General features: G+C 44.1%; 5 protein-coding genes across 6 annotated transcripts in view; 3 read left to right on the top strand and 2 right to left on the bottom strand.

Annotated features, from left to right (window-relative positions):
• The window catches only part of LOC128303710 (putative uncharacterized protein DDB_G0291608), a 73,814-nt gene extending 72,203 nt beyond the window's left edge, over positions 1-1,611 (bottom strand). The window contains exon 1 of the mRNA XM_053040759.1: positions 443-1,611. Coding sequence (XP_052896719.1) covers positions 443-904 — 462 coding nt within the window. The 5' untranslated portion in view covers positions 905-1,611. The remainder of the gene's footprint in view (positions 1-442) is intronic.
• Positions 1,612-2,137: 526 nt separating this feature from the next.
• On the top strand, positions 2,138-3,054 carry LOC128305828 (adrenodoxin-like protein 1, mitochondrial). The gene is made up of 3 exons (XM_053043446.1): positions 2,138-2,319; positions 2,388-2,439; positions 2,520-3,054. The coding sequence occupies exons 1-3, from the start codon at positions 2,226-2,228 to the stop codon at positions 2,869-2,871; spliced, it is 498 nt and encodes a 165-aa protein (XP_052899406.1). The 5' UTR covers positions 2,138-2,225; the 3' UTR covers positions 2,872-3,054.
• A 300-nt stretch (positions 3,055-3,354) lies between these two features.
• On the bottom strand, positions 3,355-5,903 carry LOC128305827 (transformer-2 protein homolog alpha-like). Of its 2 annotated transcripts, none has more exons than XM_053043444.1 (4): positions 5,576-5,903; positions 5,141-5,485; positions 4,587-4,891; positions 3,355-4,491 (listed from the first exon to the last, which is right to left on the bottom strand). In XM_053043444.1, exons 1-4 carry the CDS (start codon positions 5,606-5,608, stop codon positions 4,374-4,376), a joined length of 801 nt encoding a protein of 266 aa, XP_052899404.1. In that variant the 5' UTR covers positions 5,609-5,903; the 3' UTR covers positions 3,355-4,373. The 2 variants fall into 2 exon arrangements, with proteins under 2 accessions (XP_052899404.1, XP_052899405.1); XM_053043445.1 differs by having other exon boundaries at positions 3,355-4,488.
• Positions 5,904-6,738: 835 nt separating this feature from the next.
• LOC128305826 (double-strand break repair protein MRE11) lies at positions 6,739-8,888 on the top strand. The gene is made up of 2 exons (XM_053043443.1): positions 6,739-6,847; positions 6,921-8,888. The coding sequence occupies exons 1-2, from the start codon at positions 6,739-6,741 to the stop codon at positions 8,741-8,743; spliced, it is 1,932 nt and encodes a 643-aa protein (XP_052899403.1). The 3' UTR covers positions 8,744-8,888.
• Positions 8,889-10,223: 1,335 nt separating this feature from the next.
• On the top strand, positions 10,224-10,912 carry LOC128305829 (peritrophin-1-like). The gene has a single exon (XM_053043447.1). It carries the CDS (start codon positions 10,356-10,358, stop codon positions 10,803-10,805), a length of 450 nt encoding a protein of 149 aa, XP_052899407.1. The 5' UTR covers positions 10,224-10,355; the 3' UTR covers positions 10,806-10,912.
• Positions 10,913-25,304: the final 14,392 nt, after the last annotated feature.

Here is a 25,304-nt window from a genome sequence, read left to right as displayed (position 1 = left end):
GCGTCTAGTTGGTAGCAAAAATGGAGATGCCCAAGGAGACACCACACCCGGAGCAGATGGTTGTTCCTTAGAAAAAGGCTAAAAACGTAGAACGTTTAAACGCTTAACGTAAACTGTTTAAACAAATAAACGACGATCGCAGAAAGCAACATTGAAAGGTTGTAGCTTTCGAAGCAAGAAACATCCTGTGCTGCTGCAATTCCAGGGTATGGTTTTCCAGTCGACCACACAACTACCATCCGTTCCCATATTGACACAGCGCGCAATGCCAAACAAATGGGCGCGGATGTTCGGAAACAAAACGCAGAAGGATGAAAATGGAATAGAATATCTAAAAAAACAGAACAGAAGACGAAATTTACGATACGAAGATTCGAAACCGTCTGCTGGGTTTCGTCCCTTCGATGTTTTTGTCCCAATCCCAATCCCTCATTGCACTTACCTTGTATTGCTGCAGTGTCAAGGATTCCGCTTCAGCAAAATCGTTGTCATCCGAATCACCGATCGCTTCGATGATGTCCAGCGGTTCGTTGTCTTCACTGGCGGCTCCGCCCGACTGCTGGCTGGCGCTTGAACCGGCCGCTGCTCCGTTTACGATCGCGGCCGGATTATTCGCATTTTGCGTCAGAGTTCCACCGCCCCCGCCGTTGCGCAAATGATATTGCTGCTGCTGCTGTTGCTGCTGCTGCTGCTGCTGGTGATGCTGTTGTTGTTGCTGTTGTTGCTGCTGCTGTTGTTGTTGCTGTTGTTGCTGCTGCTGTTGCAACAATTGCTGTTGCTGCTGCTGGCGAATAACGTTCTCGAGTGCGTATTGCGCGCGATTATCCGGTTCCGGTACCAAAAGGTCACTCCAGTCCGGTTCTGCTTTGATCGATACGGCTTGCTGCATCATTGTGTCAAACATTCAAGCGTCCTTTACGGTATCCTTGCACCTTCGCGACGTATCAGGGGCTCGCACCTGCTCCTTTTTTTGGCCGTTTTGCGGTACACGCACGCGACACACGCCTGCCTTGTTTCTCGCGCTCGAAAAGGGAAGGATGTTGATGACAGCACGGTCACAAGTGAGAAACGGATGTGAGCCGTGAGTAGGAAAGAAAGCACTGCGCAGTGGAAAACTATCTCACCCTTTTTTTTTGCTTGAACCAAAAGAAAAACGCACAAGAAGCAAGACTTCTTTTCCGGAACACTTTTTGCTTTACGGGGGTTATCCCTACGAATCGTCACTATACACTATTCGTAGACAGGACACAGTCACACGCACATTCACATACACACACACACACACACTACACGCTTTGGAAAGGAAAACACGCGACAAATGCTGCTGGAGGCGCGATTCCAACCCGATTCGACGGCGGGGGGTAAATCGATCTTTGGCAAAGTGGATTATTATTGTTAGCTTGATGCTTGCAAGGGAGGAAGGGTATGTTGAGAGGTAGTACTTTTCTCGACACTGCCCGTAGTGCTGCAAACCACTATCCGGTGATACTTTCAACGTGCTGGGATTCGATTGTTTTGTCACTATGCTAACCACAGATTCCGGTTTTGGTTCGGTCGGAAAAGCGAGTGAAAATTTCGAGCGAACGAATGGCTTCCGCCAGACTCCGTGCTTCCTGCCTTGACGATTTCCAGAGAAATAATAAACATGATGGAAGAAAAGGGAGCAGAAACTCCCAGTACGAACCCTATGCGGGGTTATGCTGGAAGGTTGACGCTGTCCTGCTTGCGCTAGTGAGCGTAAAGGCAAGTCTGTGACGTCATTGGTGCTGAAAATGTGAAATGAGCATGATACGATAGGGGTGCTGCTATGCAAGGAAAAGCGCTGTCAAACGAAAGGCCGAAAAGTAAACATTCGTTCAGTTTCGAACATAAGTTTAACGAAAGAAGGACTCAAAAGATCTGGTTGTGTAATTTATTGTTGGGATTAATATAGGTATTCGAATCGCTACACGATGCATCATGTACTGAACACTCAAGCTCATTGTAATGCACATCTTATAGAAATTTAAATACGCTCGCAACATAATATGTAAATTCGAAAATGAAACCATTCGAAACAGTCACTGACATTGGTGCACATTGTTGTGACGGGCGGTTTTGTTTTGATCGTGCTTAGACCCAAATCCATACACAAAAAACCGGTATCAAAATCATTCCGGTTGCTTTTTTTATAGCAATCCGTGAACATTGTTTTCCAGTGCCATTTATTACAAAGCACATTCAAAATGCCCATTACAACGTCGCTGCTATATCTGGCACGCGGAGTGGTTAGTCGGTGGTGCGGCTCAATAATTCCACGAAATATACACACAACAGTGCGTAAGTATTATGAAATCAGTGCCCAAGCAAGTATCTCCCCGAACACCTAATGATACGCATCCTTACAGAGCTTCTGCACGGTGAATACGAATGGCAGGATCCCAAAAGCGAAGATGAAGTGTATGGCATTATTGCGGGCGGCGGATTTTCTCGACATACTAAACCGGGTACTATCAATTGTTCTCTGTTTTTTTTTTCAGTGTAAACATAACGTACATCGATAAGGATGGCAAGGAAACGACGGTTCGGGGGAAGGTCGGTGACAATGTGCTTTATCTCGCCCATCGATACGGTGTGGAAATGGAGGGTGCATGTGAGGCCTCGTTGGCCTGCACCACCTGTCACGTGTACGTGCAGGATAAGTACCTCGATCGCCTAACCGAGCCGGAGGAAAAGGAAGATGATCTGCTCGATATGGCACCATTTTTGCGCGAAAACTCCCGCCTCGGATGTCAGATATTGCTGCAAAAAGATCTCGAAGGGATGCGATTACAGCTTCCGCAAGCAACACGAAACTTCTACGTCGATGGACACAAACCAAAGCCGCATTAGGTCTGATTTAAGATTGTTTTTACTCGTTTAGTTTCGTAATGGTTAGGTTGGTTGTAAATTTTCCGTTATATAGCGCTGGGAGAGCGGTTGATAGTTTCTGCGTGCTTGGAAGCAACCGTTAAATTCAGTTAACAGGATTGTAAGAAACGTTACATTTGAGACGTTGAATAAAAGCGATGAACAAATCCCAACCCCTTGCTTTCGTTTTCTCCTTCTTGACCAGAATTTCCGGTTTCATCTCGATCTGGGCTGGGCTTAGATTTTCGCAAAATTATAATTTGCATAGCCGCAACGAACCGGGTGCATCTTCTAATGCCGTACTGACCATAAAGGAAAAGGGTGTCGGAATAGAAACATTAAAAGATCATCAAGAGGGAAGAGTTTCTAAACTCGTCTTAGGGCAGTGCGGTTTGACCAGTTTTCCTTCAAGGTCAGCTTTTCCTTTCGGCAAAACGAGCACACACACGCACTTTCTTATTAAAATCTTTTATTGAAATTAATTTATTCCTACTAGGTTTATCATCTTGTTTTGTCATCTTTGATTCCTGTTGTTTTTTTTGTTTTTACAATATCTTTTCCATCATCATCGTAACACGGCGCTAAGCAAAACAAAGATAACGAAACATTAACAATTTAAAACGCACCGATTAAAAACCAATCTCACTGGTAGTTCTGGTAGTTAGTAATTGTAGGGAATAGTGCGGCAGTTGATAACTTATTACAATCTATTGTTTGTGTGTGTATGTGTTTTTTAAAAAAAGCTCTCTATTCCCAGCACTTTGCGGATGCGGGACACTTGGTGCAGGGGAGAGATCATAAGCAGCGAAGGGAGGTGGGGGATAGGAAGGAAGAGAAAAGACAGAAACGGGAGTTAAAGAAGAAGAACACTTTCAACAATACTATCGCACACCTTCGGGCAGAAATCCAGTTTCCTCTCCCTATCGGCCGGCCATTGAGATCGGAATCCGTTCAACCGGACACGCAAAAACCGACCCTTCTCTCTATCTTCCAACGCACACACACACACAGACACATTCATACACACATACATTTCGCTATAAGGATATTATGCGTCTTTCCGCTCTTTTGGACGATACGGTTGAAACCTGTTTCTTCAAAAGCGGGCTGATCTTCACCGCGGGACGAGCAGGAAGGAGTAGCTAATCACTGATGCATACATTGGCCGATCACCCTGTTTCGTTTTCTAGGCTTTTCCTTGCGGGTTCCCATACCGTCCTTACCGTCCCGTGTACCGTGCGGCAACGGCGGCAGCATCCCATAATATCATATCGCACACGATTTCAATTCCGGTTTTTGGCTATCTTAACAATCCTTACACTTACTTAGTTCGCTATTGTGCTTGCAATGTAACGTAAATGCGTAAAAACGAGGAACAGTTTAGCCCGCACACTGCGTCGCATCTTTCGTGCCGTTTTGCCCGTCTCCAGGTCCCCTTACTGTGCAACCAACAGCAATGGGTGCATGGTTGGAGGGGGCCACTGTCAGCGAATGCTGGTCCCGCCACGATAGTAATCACTACGACCAGACCGGCCCGTCATGGAACGGTTGCGGCTACGATCATGACCGGAATAGCTGTCGTAGTAGTAGTGGTGGTCCCTGCTAAAAAAAAAAAACGTTAAGCAAATGTTCCGTGGATCAGGATAAATTCTTACAGATAGAGGGAAGAAGAATACACAAAGAAATCGACATCATACCTCGATCGCGTATCCCGTTCCCATCGTTCACGTTCCCGCGCTTCCACCTCGCAGGCCCTACAGTGATGATAACCGTGGGAGCTGGGCATACCGTGCGAAGAATGGCCGCCGTACCCACCACCCTTCGGATGGGAAACCTTACCGTAGTAAACGCCCGGTGTTGGATCGTGCGGTTTGTTCGTGGCGGAAAAGTCCACTCGTATCCGCCGGTCGCCTATTTCTATGCCGTTCGCTTGGTCATGGGCCACCTTGGCATCTTCCGCGCTTTCAAAGTACACGAATCCGAATCCTCGCGAACGGCCCGTCTGAAATGTGCAAAGATGCAATGTTAGATGTGGCGTTTGGGTTAGAAACCATTCCCAAGGTCCCCGGGTTGACGCATGTACGGAAAGGCCTTTAATGGAAATGCTACACTGGAATGCATTCCATCCTAAAAACTTTCCACATTATATTCTCTGCCGCATGATTCAATCAATGGGAGCAATTCTCAACAATCGCCATTCGATTTCATGCGGGATCGGAAACGTGGGCATTGGTAGATGAACAACACGCACCTTTGCGTCCAACACAACGGTCGTCTTGCGGAGTGGGCCAAACTTGGAAAAGGTATCGTACAGCTCCGCTTCGGTTGTATAAATGCTCAGATTAAACACGGCCAGCACCACCTTGCCGGAAGAACCGTGGGTCGAACAGTCGTGCGTTCCCATGCCCATGGAAGACGATGAGGACGCCGGTGGATCGTGGTAGTGTGAGCTACGATGATGGGAACTTCTTCGATAGCTGGAGGCACTGTAATCTGCAGGTGTACGACTCGAATCCGATGCGCTTAGATTGTAGCGTTCCGAATCGTCGCGGTAATCTCGCCGGTAGCTACGTTCCCTGCTGCGGGATCTCGAGGGCTACAAACCGGGAAGTGAAAAAGTTGGCGTATTATCAGTCAAAAAACAAACCCACCACACTCTTACGACGGCCAATTCACTGTACCTTACCTCATAGTAATTGTAATTTCTCGAGTGACTCATTTTGCTACGTTACGCCAGGAACAACGGGTTAAAGGGGATCACCGAATGGTACTAGTTCACTAAAATCTTCACTAAAAACACCTTCATCTAATGAGAACCTAGCGGCACAGCAGATAATCACCAGTGTTGTCGCAAAACTGTTCAAAACAGACGTATTTTTATGCTCTTCCCGGATGCCTGATTCCACTGTTGCTGATGAGCTGCATCGCACCACAAGCCAACGTGCTTCACCGCGATGCAGAATGGTTCCGAGGGTTCCGGCACTTCCTTCTAGCCGCTGGTTGCTTTGCAGATAAACGAGGGACCGGTGTTGTTGCTGCCCAGGGGGCAGTTTTTACACCGGTAGATCCTACAAACTGCGTCGCTCTCTCTGAGATTGTATTCCCATCCCTGTCGTACATTGGACTGCTTTTGTTGCCTTCCTGCTCTTCTGAGAGTTGGAATGTTGTGAAACAGGTGTGGTGGAAACGCAGCCGTTGTGCGAAAGCGCTGTTTACACGTACCTATCACACATGACAGCTGCATTCGCTCAATATGGTGTAGCTCACTGCCAAGGTATATTAATTTAGGAGATGAATTTTTATCGCTGGCTGGAAACAATTTTGGTGGCCATTCACCAAATAGTGTATCCCGCATTGATTTCATCTTCTTTTACCACACCACCTGACCGCTCACAGCAAGAGCAATATTTCCCTTCGCAATAACAGAACAACGCGAGAGAATTCTCAGCATGGCCGTTGAGAGCCGGTAGAGCGCTAGAGGTACAGTGTTTCTCAAGCCGGATAAAAGTTTTGAACCAGTGTTTCTAATTTTGTAAAATACGTGTTCCGAGAGTGGGAATTGGTTTTCCAGCTCCGGAAACAAGATTTTTGCCTTGATTTATCATGCCATGCATGAAAAGATGCATGCAACTCAAAGAAACCGGAGAAAGTTTGGGGACATAAGTTTAGCAATTAGAATGAGTATGAGAAACACTGGCCCAGCACCGAACCTGCTTCCACACTTCTTTTCTTTCACCCGCAATGCCCCATGAACTGTACTGTCATGTTGAGAAATGTCAATTTGCTCTGGAAGTAACTTTACCGGCATTCATTACTTCACTACGTTTATTACGTTATTTGCCTAAAACCATGTCAGAATCTACTTCGCAAACGGCGCAAATTAATCCCGATGACACCATCAAGATTTTAGTTGCCAGTGATATACACTTGGGGTTCAAGGAAAAGGATCGTATTCGAGGTAAGGTTGGGCAGCTGTTTTCCCGCGCTTTGTACATGAATATCCTTGGAAATGGTACCGTGTCTCGTTTCAGGCGACGATAGCTTTATTGCCTTCGAAGAAGTGCTGCAGCATGCACTTGAAAATGAGGTGGATGCAATCTTGCTCGGTGGTGATTTATTTGATGTGGCCAACCCCTCCACGGCCACATTGGATCGCTGCTTCCGTTTGCTGAAGACCTACTTGCTCGGCGACAAACCCATAAAGCTGGAGTTCATGAGCGCTCAAAATGTGAACTTCGTCGACTCGCTAACCCAAACGGTGAACTACGAGGATCCGAATATAAATATCGCCATACCGATGTTTTCGATCCATGGTAACCATGACGATTCAGGCGGTTCCGGTCGCGTAAGCTCGATGCATTTGCTGAGCACAAACGGGTACGTGAACTACTTTGGGAAATGGACCGACCTGAGCAGGATTGATATCCGGCCTATATTGCTGCGCAAGGGTGAAACGAAGCTTGCACTGTACGGTCTGAGTTACATGAGTGATGCCCGGCTTTGTCGCTTGCTGGAAGAGGCGAAAGTATTCATGGAGCGACCGGATGAGCCCGGGTTTTTTAACGTGATGGTACTGCACCAGAATCGGGTCGAACGCGGACCGAAAAATCATCTGCCGGAGAGCTCTTTGCCACAGTTTCTCGATTTGATCATCTGGGGCCATGAACACGATTGCCGCATCGAACCGGAGGAAAATTCGGCGAAAAAGTTTTACGTTAGTCAACCGGGCTCCACGGTGGCAACGTCCCTATCGGAGGGTGAAGCAATACCGAAGTGTTGCGGGCTGCTCAGCATCCACAAAGGATTGTTCCGGATGGATCCGATACCGCTGCAATCGGTACGGCCGTTCGTGTTTGAATCAGTCGATCTAGCCACCGTGCAGGAAGAGCTAGCGCTGGACGAAGGTGACGTGCAGCAAAAGGTGAAAGACTTTGCCGCCGAACGTATTGAAGCCATGATTGAGCGTGCCCAGACGCAGCTCACCGGGTATCCAAGGCAACCGAAACTTCCGCTGATACGTCTCCGTCTAATACTGACGGAAGTCGAACAACAGTTCAATGCAATCCGTTTTGGCATGCGGTATGTGAACCGCGTAGCCAACCCACTGGATATGGTAATTTTCAAGAAGAAGCCCAAAGTAAAGGTTAAGAACGAAGCGGGCGATACGGTTGACAAGGCAGCACTTAAGGAAGCGTACAGCAAAGGGTCTGTTCTGCGAGTAGAAGACATCGTCGAAAGTTACTTCTTGAAGGCGGATCCAGTGAACCAACTAGAGGTGCTTCACCCCCGAAGCATGACCGAAATGATGCGCAGGATAGTCCACTATGAAGATGATGATGTGCCCGCGAAGGGTTTAAAATTTTACCTAGACAAAGCGCTCGCCTTTCTGCCCACGCACGGCGGCACTACCAAGGAGAGCGCGCTCGAGGCTTTCGATGAGGCAGGGTTTCATACGGTCGAATCGAAACTGCATGATCAGTTTCTCAACATGTTGGATGCGCAGCCGGTTCGGGAGGATGTAACCGATCTGTTAAATCGGTTTCGCGATCGCGATGGGATTGATGAGCCGGTTAAGCAGGGCGACAAAACGGCACCAGCCAAACCGGCACCTGCCAAACCGGCCCGCGGACGTGGATCACGAGGTGGACGGGGAGCATCGGGACGGGCTGCGAGTAAAGCAGCAAGTGCAACCGGTGCAACCCGTACCCACTCGCAAGCTTCGATCAGTGCCATGTTTAGCCAAAAATCTGATAGCAACAGCAGTATCGCTAGTGTGGCCACAAGAACTTCATCCAGAAAAACGGCAACACAAAAGGCGCGACAAATGGATTTTGATTCCGATCCGGACGAGTAAATCTTGCAAAACGCATTCCGGACAGGGCATTCGGTTATTCATTCCTCTAGATTTTAATGCTATTTTCTTTCTATGCCACACTTCCGTTTGTACGCATGCCTGAAAGGGTGCGAAAGATCATTCTTAATGCTTTATTCCGCGTGGTATGTTGGGAGCGTTGATGGCGTTGTTTTTCGTATTGTTTTGGCAAAATTCGTTATCGTTAGCTAGGTGGATGATTTAAGGATATGCCGAAGTGTGGAATAACGAAGTCGTCGTCGTTAAGTTAATACCAAACACTATGTTATTTTAATTTATATAAGTACTCAAACATTTGAATAACAATTTGTGTATTACACGGAAAGCAATGTACAGTAAAGATTATTTCTAGCGATTATTAAGCCGATACAAAATTAGCTCTTATTAGCGCTCTTATTAGATACAGAACGGATGTACTCTTCATGAAATGGATTCCATTTCCGATGGCGTAAATTGGTTACAGCAAAGTAATCACTCCACACCAATGATGTCACCATTAAGTCCATCGACACAAACCACTGCTCCCCTCTCTCTGCAGTCCACGGCATCAAACATATCGTGGAACATACCATAGTGCGTGCGAGATGATCATGCGTGTGGTGCACGCTATCCACCCAACAAAGGTGTCCGTTTGGGGGGGTGTCTACGTACGCCCATAACCATAATCGTAACGATAAATGTGTTGTGTGCCTATCGGAAAATGTCTGTATTTTGTTTGTTTTTTTTTCGTTTGTTCAATGTACAAGCTTAGTGTGGGCGCGCCAATTGATGAAGTTAAAACGGCAGCGAGCCTGACGATTATGATTACACTAATATGTATATGAAGCGAAAGGTGGATAAGCCGTGACGTTACACGCGCTCACGTGTTCCCGTTCCGCAGTCTCAAACAACTAACGACCGTTGTGACACCATTCTTCGCACCAGCGGTTGGTTGTGGCTGATGAAGATACTTCAAAACCAAATGGCCAAATTTGCAGTTCGTAAAATCGAATGAAGGTGATCAGTTAGGGAGCGGAGAGCATATACTCAAATCCCCCAGAAATTGGCAAGTGACGAGAAGAGTGAATGGGTGCTTTGCTTTGCGTTATGGTTGCAAAATTTAATTAATTAAAGCATGATAAAGTTAGTTATCAATAAGCTTGTTACCACTGTCGTTGTAGCACACAGCACACAAGTGTTGGCTGTGATTCGTTCACAAGTGCGAGCGTTTTATGGCACTAGAAATACTTTTGACAGCGCGATTGCTGTTAGTGTCTTCAATAGGGCATTAATCATCGATCAGCATGAATGATCGCCGGCTCGGTTTTGTAGACAGCTTCGAGAGGTTTTGTTTAAAAAACATTGTATCGTTATTTGCAAACTTCAGTCGTCAGCCACTTCAGATTATCCGCGATATCATCGTGCCCGAAGCGCGAACCTCCATAAAAAGGACACGCACGATGGCTTGACAGGTGCAGTACGAACGTACCATCGTCTGGGTTAGTCAATTCGTGACACTATTCTTCTCACCATGAAAGGTAAAAGGTGTGCCAAAGCTCGAATTTTGAACACATAAAAAGAACTCTTCTTTGTAACCATATCCCGGATAGTTGCAATGAGTGCGGTGCTACTGTTGGTGGGACTGGTTTTGGCTGACGATCGCTGTCCACCCGTCGACGATCCGCTAGAACCGCCGGTTCTGCTACCACATCCAACCGACTGCTGCAAGTTCCTGTACTGCAGCCATGGGATGACCGTCGTCAGCAAGTGTCCGCCCGGATTGCATTGGAACGATGGACAGAAACGGTGCGACTACCCGTCGGTGGCACACTGTCAACCGGGCGTATCGCCCACTCCCCAGCACGCCCCAGAACCTTCACCCAACTGTCCCGCGGAATACGATCCCGATCATATGGTGTACGTGCCGCATGAAACAGACTGCACCAAGTACTACATCTGTGATCCGCACGGAGTGGAGCTGGAGCAAACCTGTCCGTCCGAGCTGCACTGGAATCCAGCGGTGAACTACTGTGACTTCCCCGAGCTCGCACAGTGTGAAGAGTAGCGTTGTGCCGAGCTTGAGTTCACTGACGGGCGGGAAGTGTGAAGTGCGACCAACGCACCAAGAAGTTGTAAATAATCGATAAAGAAACAAAAACATCCCCTTATTCTCTACGGTAAATCCGCTTGGTTTGGTCTCATTTTCCACCGCGTATCAGACACTTGAACCTGATAACGAGTGGGGGATTTTTTTTTTGTGTACATCCGAGAAGCTACCGTTGTGCATAAAGAAGCGTTTGCTTTTATTATTCTTTATGTCTGCTCCACACTTCACGATCCCGGGCTTGCAGATGTAATTGACGTGTCGAGGACGGATCGTGGACGTAAAAGAGTTGTTTTGTGTTTACTAATCCTCCACAAGTTGGAGCGCTTACAGCGGTGCCGGTAAACGGCTTCCCAGACAAACGGGTGTATATGTTCTGGAGGATGCAGGATGGTCGTGAAATTATATATTTTTCAACCAAAACTCTCCTACTTGCACCATCGAGTTCCAGCATGGAGCATCATAAAGCTATGATCGTTTGTGCCAACCCCGGTGGACGTTCCCCGTTGAAAGGGGGGGAAAAAAACAAGCATAAATTTTATCCTTCCTCCAACTGTTACGATCCACTGGCGGCGGGGTGTGGCGCGTTGGCGAAACAGTTTGTCAACTGTCATCAAGCGCACGTGGTCGACAGGCAAACTCTCACATGAACCCCGGGTCCATGTTTGCTACTTTTGATTTGTTAACGCGCCCGCGCGTGTGTGTGTGTGTGTTTGTCACACGGTCACATATTCGGAAAACCGGTTGGGAAATGCATAAAAATGTTGTTAAAATTGGATACCCGGTTCCGCAGTTCCTGGGGATGGAAGGTTAACCTCCCGGTGACGGCTTGGGTGCCATTATGATCTCTGGCACATGCGAGTTTATTTATTCGAATTATGAACGGTTGGTAACTTTTTTTTTGTAAACAGTAAATCTAAATTTTTACTGCAAAATTATGCGAAATTAAAGCATAGAGAACTTTTGCCACGTTTCTTCGTGCGATTGGTCCGGAGAGATTTGGAATGCTAATAATGGCGACTAAATCCGGATGCGGGAGTTCCAGTAGCTAACCATTTTGGACAGAAATCCACAGCAAGTGTCTTAGTTAGGCAAAACATAAATTAAATGTTTTGAGGACCTTTAAACTATTAGGAGACAAAGAGAGTTATCAATCGCGTAAGTGCCTAAAGCCTCAATGATGGCGCTTCGGCATAGCGAAGTATCTGCCAATTGGTGCAATTTCTAGACGATTGGTCGAAGTCGCACAAGGTTGAGCATCGTGTCTAATTCTTACCAGTCAAGTGCACTTCACCACTGGACAGGTATGCAACGGATGTGATTTCAACATTTCGTTATTAAGTCAAGTACTTTCGAGTTACTTTACATTATTATTCGTTTCATTTTCGGTTGCCAAACATCATTCTACTAGAGGTATTAGAACGGTGTCACGTTTCCTAATGTTTCTTCTGGTTCGGTTAGAATAGATTTAAGAGCCTCAATAAATATAGCAAGGGTACATAAAACACTTCACTCGAACCTCTGCTCAGCCAGTAGTTCGGGGATGTTTTTGGTTTTATTATTATCTACATCTATCAGCGCGTATCAGTGCCGCGTTCTGACGATGATGGCACTCCAGGAGCTGAATGCATAGTTTTCCGAACATTAAAGTCCACGCTAGTACCGAAAAATGCGGAAAAAAGCGAACTCCAGCGGTTGGTTTCACACCGCGACCCCACTGGTTGACGATGTCGAAATGGTGTTGTCGGGGTTTTTTTTTCACTTTTGGTCGATTTTATTATCAAACCGCATGACGTCCAAACATGACCGGAATTAACGAATCGATTCCCGGGTATCGAACAGGGCAGGGTGGCAACTCCGGAGCGTGAAAAACCAATCTGGCCAGATCGGGTTTGCGAACAGGAAGGCAGGCAGTGTGCACTTGCACCACGTTTTGCATACTGTCAGTTACAGTTCATGATTATTGCACCTTCTTTTATTTTGTTTTAGTTGAAACGACGGATGAACGGGCGAAATGCGACCATAAAATGGTGGCTCAGTCCGTTCGGTGTGTCCGCGTCGGGGCAGTAGAGTAAAATCGAACCAAAGCTTTGGTAGGTTGTAACTGGTGGACCGCGAATGCGTCACGTGCGTTTTTCGGTGTGATTTTGCGAACAGTGGAATGAATCCGTGTAGATGGGAGGACATTTTAAGTAATTGTGGGTTAGCAAGTCGCGCAAATGTACTCTGATAACCACGGCTCTCTAACATGCTATGCCCAATCCAAAAAGTTTGAATCTTATCTCGATTTAAAATAGAAGCTGCAATCAATTGAATTTCATCTTCAATTTACGCGCCTGACAGTGCTGCAATATTAGCTCTTCCTCAACCGTATGTTTGCTCGATCGATTAAAAAGATTTCACATTTCACTTGAGTCTTCTATCAGTGTGCTCTTACAAGGGTGTTAATAACCTGCATATGTCTTAAAAGTCTATGGAAAACATGATTCTAAAATCTGGAAAACATGATTCTAAAATATATAATTGCATTTCTTTCAAGCGCCGAAGCGCTCATCAGATGAAGACTATTAAAGTTTTCTAGGTACAGGCAGTCCCCGAGATACGCTATTATAGCGGACCGCTATAATCCGGGAAAAATTCGCGTAACTCGAACTTCCGCGTAAGTCGAAGCCTTTTGCAATTTCGTTTATACTTCAAAGTCACAGAGTCGACTTCCTTCTCTGGACTTATTTTTTTCACCGAATCAGGTGACTTTAAGAAAAAATACATTAAAATAAGTTAGAAAGAAATGTTTTATGTGACAAAATAAGGTATTTTCGACCAATTTTCATCTTTTTGCTTAGATTTTGTGCTATAAACTAGCTCATCTGTCAAATTTCCAAAAACCGCGTATCTCCGAATCCGCGTCTAAGAGGAACCGCATATCTCGGGGACTGCCTGTATACGATTTTTGATATTTGGTGTTTTTTTGAATTTTATGTTAAATGATGTTAAAGTCAGTGTTTGAAATAATAGAAACAAACTTTGCTTAATTGCTACGCTTATAGAATACACTTTTGTCTTGTTTGATGCATTTGGTAGCAGCGCCGGTTTCACACGGCAGAACAGGTCCAGAAACCTCATCCAAACCAATCCCCAGACTATCGAGCTACGGAAGAGCTAGGAAGAGGAAGGGATATGACAAAGTCATGTTAAGCCAGAACTAAACCTCCTGCTGTTATTTTGTGTCTAAAGAAAAATATCTTTTAGATACAAGGTTAGGTAAAGGATTTCATTATCATTAAAATTAATTTTAATAACATTTTATTATAATTCTACAAATAAACGTTTCAATATCAATTTTGAATGTGTGTAGTGACGCGGAAATAAGATTTCGAACTTTTAATACGACATATAAACAATGTTAGAGGAATCTCGAGGTACGTGGAATCCGCGTTCTTTGGTACGCATTATCCGCGTATCTCGAGTATTCGACTGCAGTCCATTTCCGCATAGTCAAGAAGACGAAAAAGAAGGAATGATGATCGAAAGAACACGATGAATGATGGTGCAAGGTGTTTAGGGGGAAAGGGAACAGAATCTTTGTATAGTTTTCCTTCGAGCACCTTATGCATAGCCTACTGGGTTTATATTTGAGGCTCTGTACATTTAATTCTGATTAGAATTAGAAAAAGACTTAGCGTCTCACGGCATCATTCATTCATTTATCGGTTGCAAATCTTCCCTTCCTAAACCCTGATTGTTGACTCTTCTCTCTTCTTGGCGTAACGGCCTACTAGGTCATGTCGGTCATTCTTAGCTTACTAGACTTATTTTACCACGTAGTCGGATAGTCAGTCCTTGCTACGGGGGATTGGTCTGTATGGGCCATCATGCAACAGGGGCGGCCTTATTCTCCTCTTATATTTTTTTGTGATATAATGTGATATGAATAGTAACATTTTACTTCCAACTGTAATTATGGTGAGATACAGGTGGTGTGGTGAATTGACAGTGATAAAGAGGTGAAATTGAAGGAGGCTGTGATGAGCTCTTGATGGAGACGCATGATGATTTACTGAAAGGAATTTTCTGTTGAGACACACAACACTTGATGCGTAAAATTCCTATTTTGTTTCAAAATTATGTCCTCCCTTTACGCTACCGTGCGCCGTACTGATTCGCTGATTTCGATTCCAATGCCAATAGCGCGCTGTAAGGACTATTCCCGGCCAATGTGACACACATTACACACGTAGTGTAGTTTTAAAAAGGGGTAATAATCAAAAAAGAAAAGCAGAAGAATCACTTCCTGGACGCGTCCCGGTGTGACGAACGTTCGATCTTTCGCCAAAATCGAAATCGAACGGACGTGATAAAGATGGTAAAACGTTCCATCCATACCGGGGAGATGCCAAACACAGCCCCACACAGTGGACAAACAAGTGACGTACCCGAAGCATTACGCTATACACAGTACTGTACGTGCCATAGCGTTATGGTGCGTTGAATCAGTGTTTGTGGAACGTATTTATGGTTAGCGAGATGGTGGCACCTATTGTTTTTCGTGTCTGCACCCACAAATGCACATTCACTTTCACCGCGCAACGGATGACCCATTACACCGGCGAGGGTGGTAGGTATAATTTATTGAAATTATTAAATTTATGTTGATGAATTTGACAACCATTATGTTTATTAATTTATTGTCGCACTCTTACTGAGGGGCATCGTACGCTGCGGTGCATACAAAAGTGCATTCCCGCGTTGCAGCCCGCGCACCGGACTTCCGGATGCTCTTTATTTTTCTCGATTGTTTTTTTGTCTTTATTTAATAGTATTCTATCGGTTCCTCCTGGTTAAAAGGGTCCATTCCTGTAATGGCGTGGGGCGCGGGTGAATCGCACACAGTAAAAAGGGTTTGCAGGGGTTGTTTTTTTGTTATTGGTCAAACCTACGCATGCAAATTTGTCCAAAAAATTCATCTGGCCCAGTAAAGATGCGTTAATATTTTTGGTTCGAAATTTCCCCTCAACGTACGCGTGGGCGCTTGGACAAAAGGATAGCAGAAGGACGAAGTATTTTTGGGGTTTTTTGCTGGTCACGCAGTATGGTTTTTCAACAGCAATTATTTGCCGGTGGCACTATCGCGGTACGATCGATGGACTCTTGAAAATATTATCCGAATAATGTTTACCAGCTGCTTTTGATACGGGGTGGGATATCGGTGGTAAATATTTTTTGGCAATATTCCTTTTGGTTTTTGGTGTTCTGGAAGGAGTGTGGAATGTCATGTCCCGTTTTTCATGGGCGATGCAACAACAAAAAAAAGGGAAAGTGTTGCTCGTACACGGGACAATGGGGGGGGATTAATTATTCCTGACATGTGCGATTACCGGCAGGCTTAAAAAAGGGCCATTGTGAAAAGTCAGTTTTGCGGGCTTATTTTTTTAAATTTTTCGTTGCACCAGCAACGCGAAACGATTTTGTTTGTTGACCAATTGTGTACTTGTCAACTGTGCGGACGTTTTTTTCGATGCGTACGCAATTGAAGTGCGAGTACGTTTTAATTTAAGATGAGTGATTTCATTAATAGTGAAACGGGCGGCAAAACATTGCCTTCACTTACCACTTATTGCCTTTAACAGGTTTAACAGGAACAGGTTTTGGGCGAAACGATTCAAACACGACCACGCACGTGGTGAGATTTTTGAATTTTAAAAATATGTTTTTATTGCTTCATGAGGCTATTAATCACTAGTTTCTTCCGGTCATCCTCCTCAGCCCTACGTATGTATATATATATAATCATATATATATATATATGCATGTATAATATTAACTAATGAGTATATAAGAGTAAATATATATGTATAATTTAATATCGTTAAATGGCGCGTTCTAGATGTCTGTGTCTATGTGTTTTTGGGGGAAATGTGTATAATCAATGCGATTGTTACGGAATCGACTTCGCATACGTTTGTTGCTTTCGTCTAGCCTTACTCGAATGCTCCCACCAAAGGAAAGCTGCACCTTTCGCGATCAGCACCGTCAGGACGCTAATCATTGCGCTTGCGAAGTAATTTACTGCACTTCAATGACTGTTTCCTTTCACAAGCCAAAGCTGGCCAGACCGGGGATGCTTTTGCTAGTGTGCTTTGCTTTACTTATCCATCCCACACGAAAAACAATGGCATTGGCAATGAATAAATTGGAGGAGGGAAAAAAAACCTAGTGGCACAATACAGAACAACTAATCTGCTGCCGGTAGCTGAACAGCTGCCATCTTTCCCTCTCGTGTCGTTTCGAAGTTTGGAAATGGTCAGCTGCTGGTTTGCTGTTTACTACTTGTTCTAAGAAAACATGGGGAGGGTTACATAAAGCTATACCGTATTTGAAGAGGTTCTCATAATCTCCTCTCTGGTTGCCTTGTTTTTTGTTTGGGTTTTTCCGTTTTTTTTGTCGCTGTTGTTGTTGCCTTCCATTATGTGTAAAGCCGTGTTTGCTGGATGTTTCGCTTTTGTCTTTTCGCTTTTTATCTTATAGTTTTCACTTCAGCATTCGTTCACTCCGTAGGTTAGATGGCTTTTGTTTCCTGCTTGTATATGTTTTATACGCTTTTGCTTTTCTTTCGCTTCGTTTTTCTTCTACTAGCTTAGGCTGCCTGTTTTTTTTCACTCTTCTTCGTTCCCTCGCTGTGTATGTGTGTGTGTTTTTGTTTGTTTTTATTTAAATCTTATAATTTAGAAGCTTTTAATAAAAGCAATTCTACTACTGGCGATTTCTTGTAATGGTTTTGCGTTTTGCTTTTGTAATATGCTTTTGCTGCAGAATAAACGCTAAATTGTAGCCTGTGTACGCGACGCGCTACTTTACCTTACCAAACGTACACACTCACTCACACTCAACATTTTCCAGTGTTTGTTTGTTTGTTTTTTTTTAACTTGCTTCACCCACTTCTACCACTACGCTGCTTAATGTTACTACTGTTTTCTTTTCTTTTTGCATATTTCTTGCGTTTTTTTTTTTCTTTGTTTTGTTTCATTTATTGCTTTTCTCTAAGTTTTTTTTGTTTCATTTGCGTTTTTTGCTAAAATTTCAATAAAACCACGCGCCCCTTCCCCCATATCCCATTCGGTATAAATGTAAATATTATGAAAAATTATCAAAAAACTTTCTATGTTTTCACTTGTAATACTTTGAAATTTGTTTCTTTTTTTTTCTTCTTTGCACGCTTAACTTGTCTACTTATCTACCGCTGCCATTTACTACCCTTCGAGCATGTATTGTGTATGTTTTGGGGGGTGGTGTGTGTGTGTGTGTGTGTGTGTGTGTGTTTTTGTGTGGTTACATATTTTTACAAACACACGCACACATGCCTCAAAGCCGCATGTTTCCAGCAAACAGTATACAGTACTTCCGTGTAAATTTCTGCTGCCGATTTCATGCGTTTTTGGGTTGCTTGCCACGCAGGGTTCTTCACCATACCACCCTTAAGGACCAATGTGTGTAGCTATGCTGTGTGTGGTCAGCCCATCATGTTTGTAAATATATAAATCAGTGCAGTCAGCGTGGAATCGTTTTTTGTTTGTTTTGCTTCCCTTGTCTCTATGCTGCAGCAAATCGGATAGGAATCGAGTCGAAAGCGAAGAGTAAGACTACTGAAGAATGTGCCGGGAGAAACGATCTTTTCAAGATCCTAGAAGTAAAAGCTTCGCTACGCTACGCAATGACCACGGTGTCTAGGTTGACGATGAAAAGGTGCTAAGTTTAGGTAAACGTTATCTGCCGGGTTTGGGTATTTGCGTGCCCCTGCCTGTCCCTAAATATTTCGCTCTAACACTTGGAAATGTTACGCTACAAGTTTACTTTGCTGTGTTTTGTTTTGTCTTTATATATATCAAATTGGTCTTTGTTTTAGTTGCTGTTGCAGTAACATTATTTGATTTTTTTTGCAGGGTTTTCTAAAACCGAACACCCCGATCCTTGCTTCAAACCAACCTAAACCAGCGGCGCTTGGCTTGCAAATGCAAAAATTTCCTTTGATAAATGCTTGTTCACGCGTGACGCTCAATGTATTGCTTTTAAAGTTTTGTTTGGGTGTGGGGTTGTGTGTTTTTTTTTTATTCATTATTTTGCTTTACCCTGCCAGCAGCCCTGCTGGAAGTGGAATTTCCTGTGCCGATGGTTCCCCATACTGACGTCTACTTATTAATTGGAGCTACAGCTTAATAGATACGTGTGTATTGTGCTCGCATATTGGTTGCTAGCATGGACGAATCACCCATTCGATCATTGTGCTGTGTGTTTTTCTGTCGTTTGAATATCCCTGTGCTTCAAACGCAACTCTTTCCTATTCTTCTCATGTTTGTGTCGTTTTTTTTACCCAGCACGAAGAAAAACGCTCAAGTTCTAAAGCTAAGGACAATTCTGCATATATATCTTAAATGGGTTTTTGGTTAGCTTCACCACTACCACTCATTGTCGCACTTTTAGTATTGCTTTTGTTTTGCGTTTCTATTGCTCATGGTTTGCACATTTGTCTGTCCCTTCCATCTGTGACAAAGTGTCGTTAAGGTAGTCGCTAAAGTTAGGAGGTTACGAATGCTTAATTACCTTTCCATTATTGTGTTAATAAGATCAACTGAAGCAAACAATTGGCAAAAGAATGAACGCTAGTAGTAGTAGGAGTATGAGTAGTAGATCGTACTGTATTTGGTTTTTTTTAAATCGACCTCCCCCTCTTTTTTGTTCTCTGGCGCAACTGGAAGAAATGCAGTTTTATAGTATCGAGCTGTTGTTATCTGTAGCAGTATTTGATTTGGTTAGTTTTATTAGCAAGTTTAGCGTAAAATTATTATTTCATTTCGTTAAAGATTGTTCATGGTGTGCTTAGATTTGTTTGTTAGATTCTAGATGCTACCGCTAAACGCTAGTTGTGTCTATTCGTTGCCTATGGAAACGTTACAAAACTGACCAGCTGTCACGCACGTGAGAATAGAGTTAATAGAGGGTAGAGTAGGGCAAAAATTGATAACTTCTACGCGTTGTCTACGAGCGTGAGTAAGTGCATAAGAAATTATGGCGAACCTTAGAGGATCTTTGTTATAATTTGATTCGTTTGGTTTTGCTAGTCTTTCGCTCTGAGTGTAAGAGAAAATGTTTAGATTTTAGGAAAAAGAATTGCTTCAAACGATAAAGCATAACAAGTTTCATAAACACTGTGCAAGTTTTATAGCAGTGAAGATATTAGCTTTATAGTCAGGATGGAAGTAGGCAGGTATGGTTTGTGTGAGCAAATAATATGCATTTAGTTAAACACTACTACGTAAGCACGCTGTTCGCTTAAAATGGCTACCCCCTGTTTAAACGCAAAGACTGTGATGAGGAAGTGTCCGTTAAAAGTCGCAAATGTTATCGTGATTGACGGATTCGGCCGCGCGTATTTGCTGCTGCTACGTGTTCGGTAAGCAAGTTTTGTAATGCGATGTACTTATCGTGCAGTGCTGGGCGCCTGCATGTATGCAGTGCGCGTACGCGGCCCAACACGGAGAACGAGAATGTGATGTGAAGATGGCTCAAAACTGATGAACTGCATGTAATTTGCGTTACATAATGAATCGTGGCGCACATCCTTGGGAGCGATGGGTACGTACGATTGGCCGAAAAAGTTAGCTAAGTAGTTGCGAGCAAGAAAAACGGAGGAAAAAAAACAACAACACAAGAGTATGTTCGTGTTCGCAGGGAGGGGACGCACGCGAAAGGCAGTTTGCAATTAATGAGATTGGGAGGGTATGGAAGGTATTTGCCAGAATTCGGCAACCCATCCATGCATCATTGCGCCCGTCGAGTGTGATGCACCGGCGCTCCAAAGCGGCGAAGGGAAGGGGGAAATTTCTAATTTGCACTCCAAAACTTGAAACTGCTGTCGAAAAGTTGTGCCATAGTCCGGAAGTGCTGCAGCCCGTGCTGTTATTGTTTGACTTGGTACTTTAAGTTTCGAATGTTTCTTGTTTCTTGGTTGGCAGGGTTGTTTTGTGTGTGTGTGCGCGTTTTTTTTGGTTCTTGTTGTGAGTCTTTCTCTTGGCAAGATCGTACTGTTGATATTCGGTTTCGACACGACAAGCTTGAGGTGCTTCATCAAATGTGTGTTTTTGGCTGCAGTGTTCAGTGTTGCAAAAAAAAAAAAAACAGTGTCTGCCTTCTTTCTTGTCATGGACAAAACAGAGCGAGAGGGAGAGAGACATGCAATTGCAACAGTCCTGTACCGTCCCTGTGTGAAGTGCTTCGTCAGCAATGAGAAATCAAAGATGGCAACTTGTAAGTAGTGCAACATCATTGCACCGCTGCTTGCTTATCGTGGATAAATGTAAACTTCATCAAAACGAAGATACAACTAGTGGAATGGAAAATGTAACTAGCACGAAACGCAGGAGAAGTCCCGAAGAAGTGTTGCACAACCGAATCTGCTTTGTTGCTGCACGTAAAGTGTAAAATAATACACCAACATTACCGGGCGCGGAAGTGAAAATCTTCCACGACAGCCGAATGTCTTATGCATGCAGAAAATGAATGCGAAAAGAAAAACAAGCCCCAGTGGGTTGGAAAGAGAAAAGTTTTGCTTGCGTTTTGCTGTTTTTTGAGGTAAACTTTACCTTAAGCCGTGCGAAAATTGCGCCAACTTGCAGGTTTCGGTCCCATTTACGACCAAGGGTACTGCCTTTTTTTATGTTCGTTGTGTTGTGTTGTGCATTCCATCTGCAAAGTACATCATCCATCTCGGTACAGCATCATGCTCGACGCGTTTATTCGTTGTATAATTTAACTTATGTCGTTTGTTTTAAGATTTCGTTAAGATCCTCCACTGCCCTGCATTCTCCGTTCCGATGACCGGGTAAAGCGCGGGTATTGCGCGTTTCATAGAGTTGATACTAATAATTGAGTAGTGAATAATTGAGATACACGACCGGTGCCGCTCTGGCAAACATCCCTATGGTTTTCTACAAAAAGCCGAAAAGCTTCGGTGTAGTTGTTTGGATTAAGAGTAAAGAGTTTGGAAAAAAAACTGAACGTATTGTCCCGTTATGATATGTTGCGTACATGGATGATGGCATTTCTGTCCCATTCCGTCTGCACTTTCTACCTAGCTTTAATTTGCTTTTCTCTACCGCACTAATCACTAATCGAAGCGTAACGCGCTAATTGATCCGGTATAATAATAGGCTTGTGGTTGTTTTTTTTCTCGCTCTCTCTCTCTCTTTCTCCCTCATATTGCTGTGGGGTACTTTTACTAAAATTTAAATTACTTTAAATACCTTCTTGGGTCGTTCTTCATCTTATTCGTGGTTTATTTCAGCAGTAAAACCGTTCAATTGTTTGTTGGTTGAAATTAATTGCTTTCTGTTGCAATCACGCATCTCAGTAGACCGTACAAATGGTGCAGCGTGTCAAACATTAAATTGCCGCTAGAGGGCGCTCTTTCTGGGAAGGATTAAATTGTTGTTTAATTGCACTGTTTTCTATGTAATGTTATTGATTCTACAAGTAAAATTCAATTCATTCTCTAGTTTCAGCTGTTAGAATTAAAAATCAACTAATTAAATGTATTTAATACTTAATCGTAGCTATAGCACACAGGTAAGAGTTATGTACGGTAGGACGTAGAATGAAGAATAAAGCATCTAAACGCCTGATGGTGGCTGCTCTGAGTACGAAAGATGTACTGCATTTCGTTAAGGTTTACGCTAACGAAAGATCTCTTTCGGAAGGGGAACGAATTCTCCAAGAAATGCGCATTCCAATATCGTTTGATTCCAAATTTATTTTCCCCAATTGCTCCATGCATGAGACGGCAAATGGAATGGAGGCAATTTAATGTTGCTGTTCCGGCCCAGTCATAGGCATTTTGCGGGAATGTTACGCCTCAGCAGGGAGCAAGCTTTTCGTAAAATTATCCAACAAATTGGAACCTTGCTTAACAGGGCTACGAGAACAATTTACAAAGTTGACAGGACAGCCCCAAACGATACGTATTAAATTCGCCAGAAAACGACGTACTTTATTCACGAAATAAAGTTCATCCTCCCCGTTTATTGCGATTCTACTTCGGGAATCGTTAAACGGCCGTCATTATCACATGGCTGGAAAGTAACTAGCTGCCCCAGCTGTTTTCTAATTAAATTTAAAGCAATAATAATTTTCTGTTTTCTCATTAAATTACTACCGCCAAGGTATGGGCGAATGGGCCGTACGTCTTGGTGTTTTCGAGTGTCTGATTAGATCACTGGTACGACACGACTACTCACCCAGACTCCTCGCTACCGGTGCCGGTTGGGAATAAGGTCAATGGTGCAACAACGTAGTGTCTCACTCAAATTGTCGTCCGTTTCGTGTCCCTCCAATGAATCTGCTTTTGCGTTTTCAGGACGCTGGGCAGGACGGGATGGAGACGTGAAAGAACTTTCATGTGAAGAACATCTCTAACGAACGACGAACCGCTTGTTTAAAGTGTGCTTGGCTAGAAACAACAAGTGCCGCTTCATCGAGCTCGTGCTGTGCTGTGGCGTGGCCGGTCCCCATCCTTTGTACTGTTGCGCATACAGCGCCATCTATCGCATTATGGCAACAGTTTGTGCTGTGGATGCTTCCTTCCCCATCTGCTTTACTCTTGCCAGATATTCTCGACCTTGGAAGCGTTCACTTATGCAACTATTTAGCTACGCTAGATTAGTTCCAGTCCAGCCAGACACTCGGCAGCGTTAGGGGAATGTGCTCAGGAATTTCATCCTCCCGCCCCTCCCCAAAAACCTTTCTCGACAGACGTGTCCTCAACTCAAACGACCTCAAACGTTGTGTGCTGTGTGTCTAGCAGTGCGACAGGTTTTCACACATTTTGAAATGGCCAAGCTGCCAAGCTGACAGGGTTTTGGAAGGCTCTTCACAGTCAAGCTTTATCTTGCCGGGTGCATCATCATTTGAAGCTACCGGACCGAAACTAATTCCGAAACGTCTCGAGCGAACGTAGGCCTTTTGGAAATAAGAAAGTTTTACCATCATCTTCTGTGCGCCTGTCACGCGTGTTCTAAGCTTCTTGAATGAAGGAAAATGAGCAAAGTTTTACCACCTGGAACTTATGGTTCTTTTTTTGGTACCGGGTGTGTGTTTCAATTGTCTGTGGATTGTGTTTTTTTGTCAGAAGATAATTTTAATTTTGATATCTTATAGGACTGGGATTCTGCTATAGTTTTAACACGGAGGTCTTGGAAACAAATAGTTTAAATGTTCATCTCCAAAGAGCAGGAAATATTCAACAAATGGTAATTATAATTTTACAACAATTAGGATTAATAGTATCACAATACCCTACGCCAGTTTCATACATAAACCCATTTGAACGACAGTGACAAAGTGTTGCCGATCTTGGTTGACAGCTGGTTCAGCAGACGCAAGACACGAAGGAGGAAACCACATCTCTCTTCGTTCGGGGCTTTTTTTTTGCTTGCCTGTCGCTTTTGATTCCTCACTGAATTCCCGTCCATTGTTATCCTCATTTCCATCAGCCATCGTCACCACAACAATGGTGTCCAAAGTGTGCAGGATTGGAGCAGTTTTTGTTCTGCATCTTATCACATTCGCCTCCGTACGCTCCGTGACTGTGCGTCTTCCGATGTGTGTCGTGATTTTTCCTACGACTGGCAAGAAGAAAACTAACCCCAAAAGAGAAACAATACCACTCTGTGGAAGCGGCTACTTCGGTTGCAGTTTTCCAAATGGCAGCGGGCAACTTAGGGCCGGTAACACTTGTACCGACGGCGTGCTCCTGCTCGGTTTCGCACACTGTTCCCCCAATCCGCCTACCACAGTGGAAGCGATTCTGGCAAAGCGGGAAATTGAAAATCGAGCGTTGCTTTTTCGAGAACTCCTTTTGTTCGGTGCGTTCTGGGTCCGGTCCCTTGCTTGCAGGCGCATGCTGAAAATCCCTTCCACAGGAGGAGGGTGTTTGCAATTGGAAATAGAATCATTTCTTTTGTTCATTATAAAATCGCAATTTTCCCTCCTACGGCAGAAGGGTGGTAATGTTTCCCCGAGACCTCGTTCATCCTCCTCCTCCTATTTTTTTCTCTTTCCCTCTTGTGAATGGGTTTGAAATTATGTAATTATTTTTAATTGAATTTAAAGAAAAAGCATTCGTTGCATCGTTGGGGGCTGAGGATGGGAAGCTGGTTTTGGGCACGATGTGGAACGATTCGCCACACTTCATCCATGATGTTCTTAAGTGAACGGGCGACCACTAATAAAAAAAAAAAAACCAAACGAAAGGGAAAGAACGCGCGTTGGCATGAAATGTGCCGCACAGTGTGCTGCTTGTCAAAAAAGGCACACAAAGCGGTTTCGTTTCGGTTGACAATGTTTCAGTAAAGAAGAGTCTGGGTGATTTGGTGCTTTTGCTACACCGTGTTGCTGCTGCTGCTGCTGCTGCTG

This window comes from Anopheles moucheti, chromosome 3, assembly GCF_943734755.1.
Source record: "Anopheles moucheti chromosome 3, idAnoMoucSN_F20_07, whole genome shotgun sequence".
NCBI lineage: Eukaryota > Metazoa > Arthropoda > Insecta > Diptera > Culicidae > Anopheles > Anopheles moucheti.
The sequence above is the reverse complement of the archived record's forward strand: the minus strand, read 5'-3'. Positions and strand labels throughout refer to the sequence as shown.

Excerpts from the sequence above, each read along its gene's own strand:
- LOC128305828 (XM_053043446.1), top strand. The coding sequence starts at position 2,226 with ATGCCCATTACAACGTCGCTGCTATATCTGGCACGCGGAGTGGTTAGT. Across the intron at positions 2,320-2,387 it reads AAATATACACACAACAGTGC|AGCTTCTGCACGGTGAATAC; the intron begins GTAAGTATTATG and ends GCATCCTTACAG. Across the intron at positions 2,440-2,519 it reads CCCAAAAGCGAAGATGAAGT|TGTAAACATAACGTACATCG; the intron begins GTATGGCATTAT and ends TTTTTTTTTCAG.
- LOC128305827 (XM_053043444.1), bottom strand. The coding sequence starts at position 5,608 with ATGAGTCACTCGAGAAATTACAATTACTATGAG. Across the intron at positions 5,486-5,575 it reads GAAATTACAATTACTATGAG|CCCTCGAGATCCCGCAGCAG; the intron begins GTAAGGTACAGT and ends CCCGGTTTGTAG. Across the intron at positions 4,492-4,586 it reads GAACGGGATACGCGATCGAG|CAGGGACCACCACTACTACT; the intron begins GTATGATGTCGA and ends TTTTTTTTTTAG.
- LOC128305826 (XM_053043443.1), top strand. The coding sequence starts at position 6,739 with ATGTCAGAATCTACTTCGCAAACGGCGCAAATTAATCCCGATGACACC. Across the intron at positions 6,848-6,920 it reads GGAAAAGGATCGTATTCGAG|GCGACGATAGCTTTATTGCC; the intron begins GTAAGGTTGGGC and ends GTCTCGTTTCAG.
- LOC128305829 (XM_053043447.1), top strand. The coding sequence starts at position 10,356 with ATGAGTGCGGTGCTACTGTTGGTGGGACTGGTTTTGGCTGACGATCGC.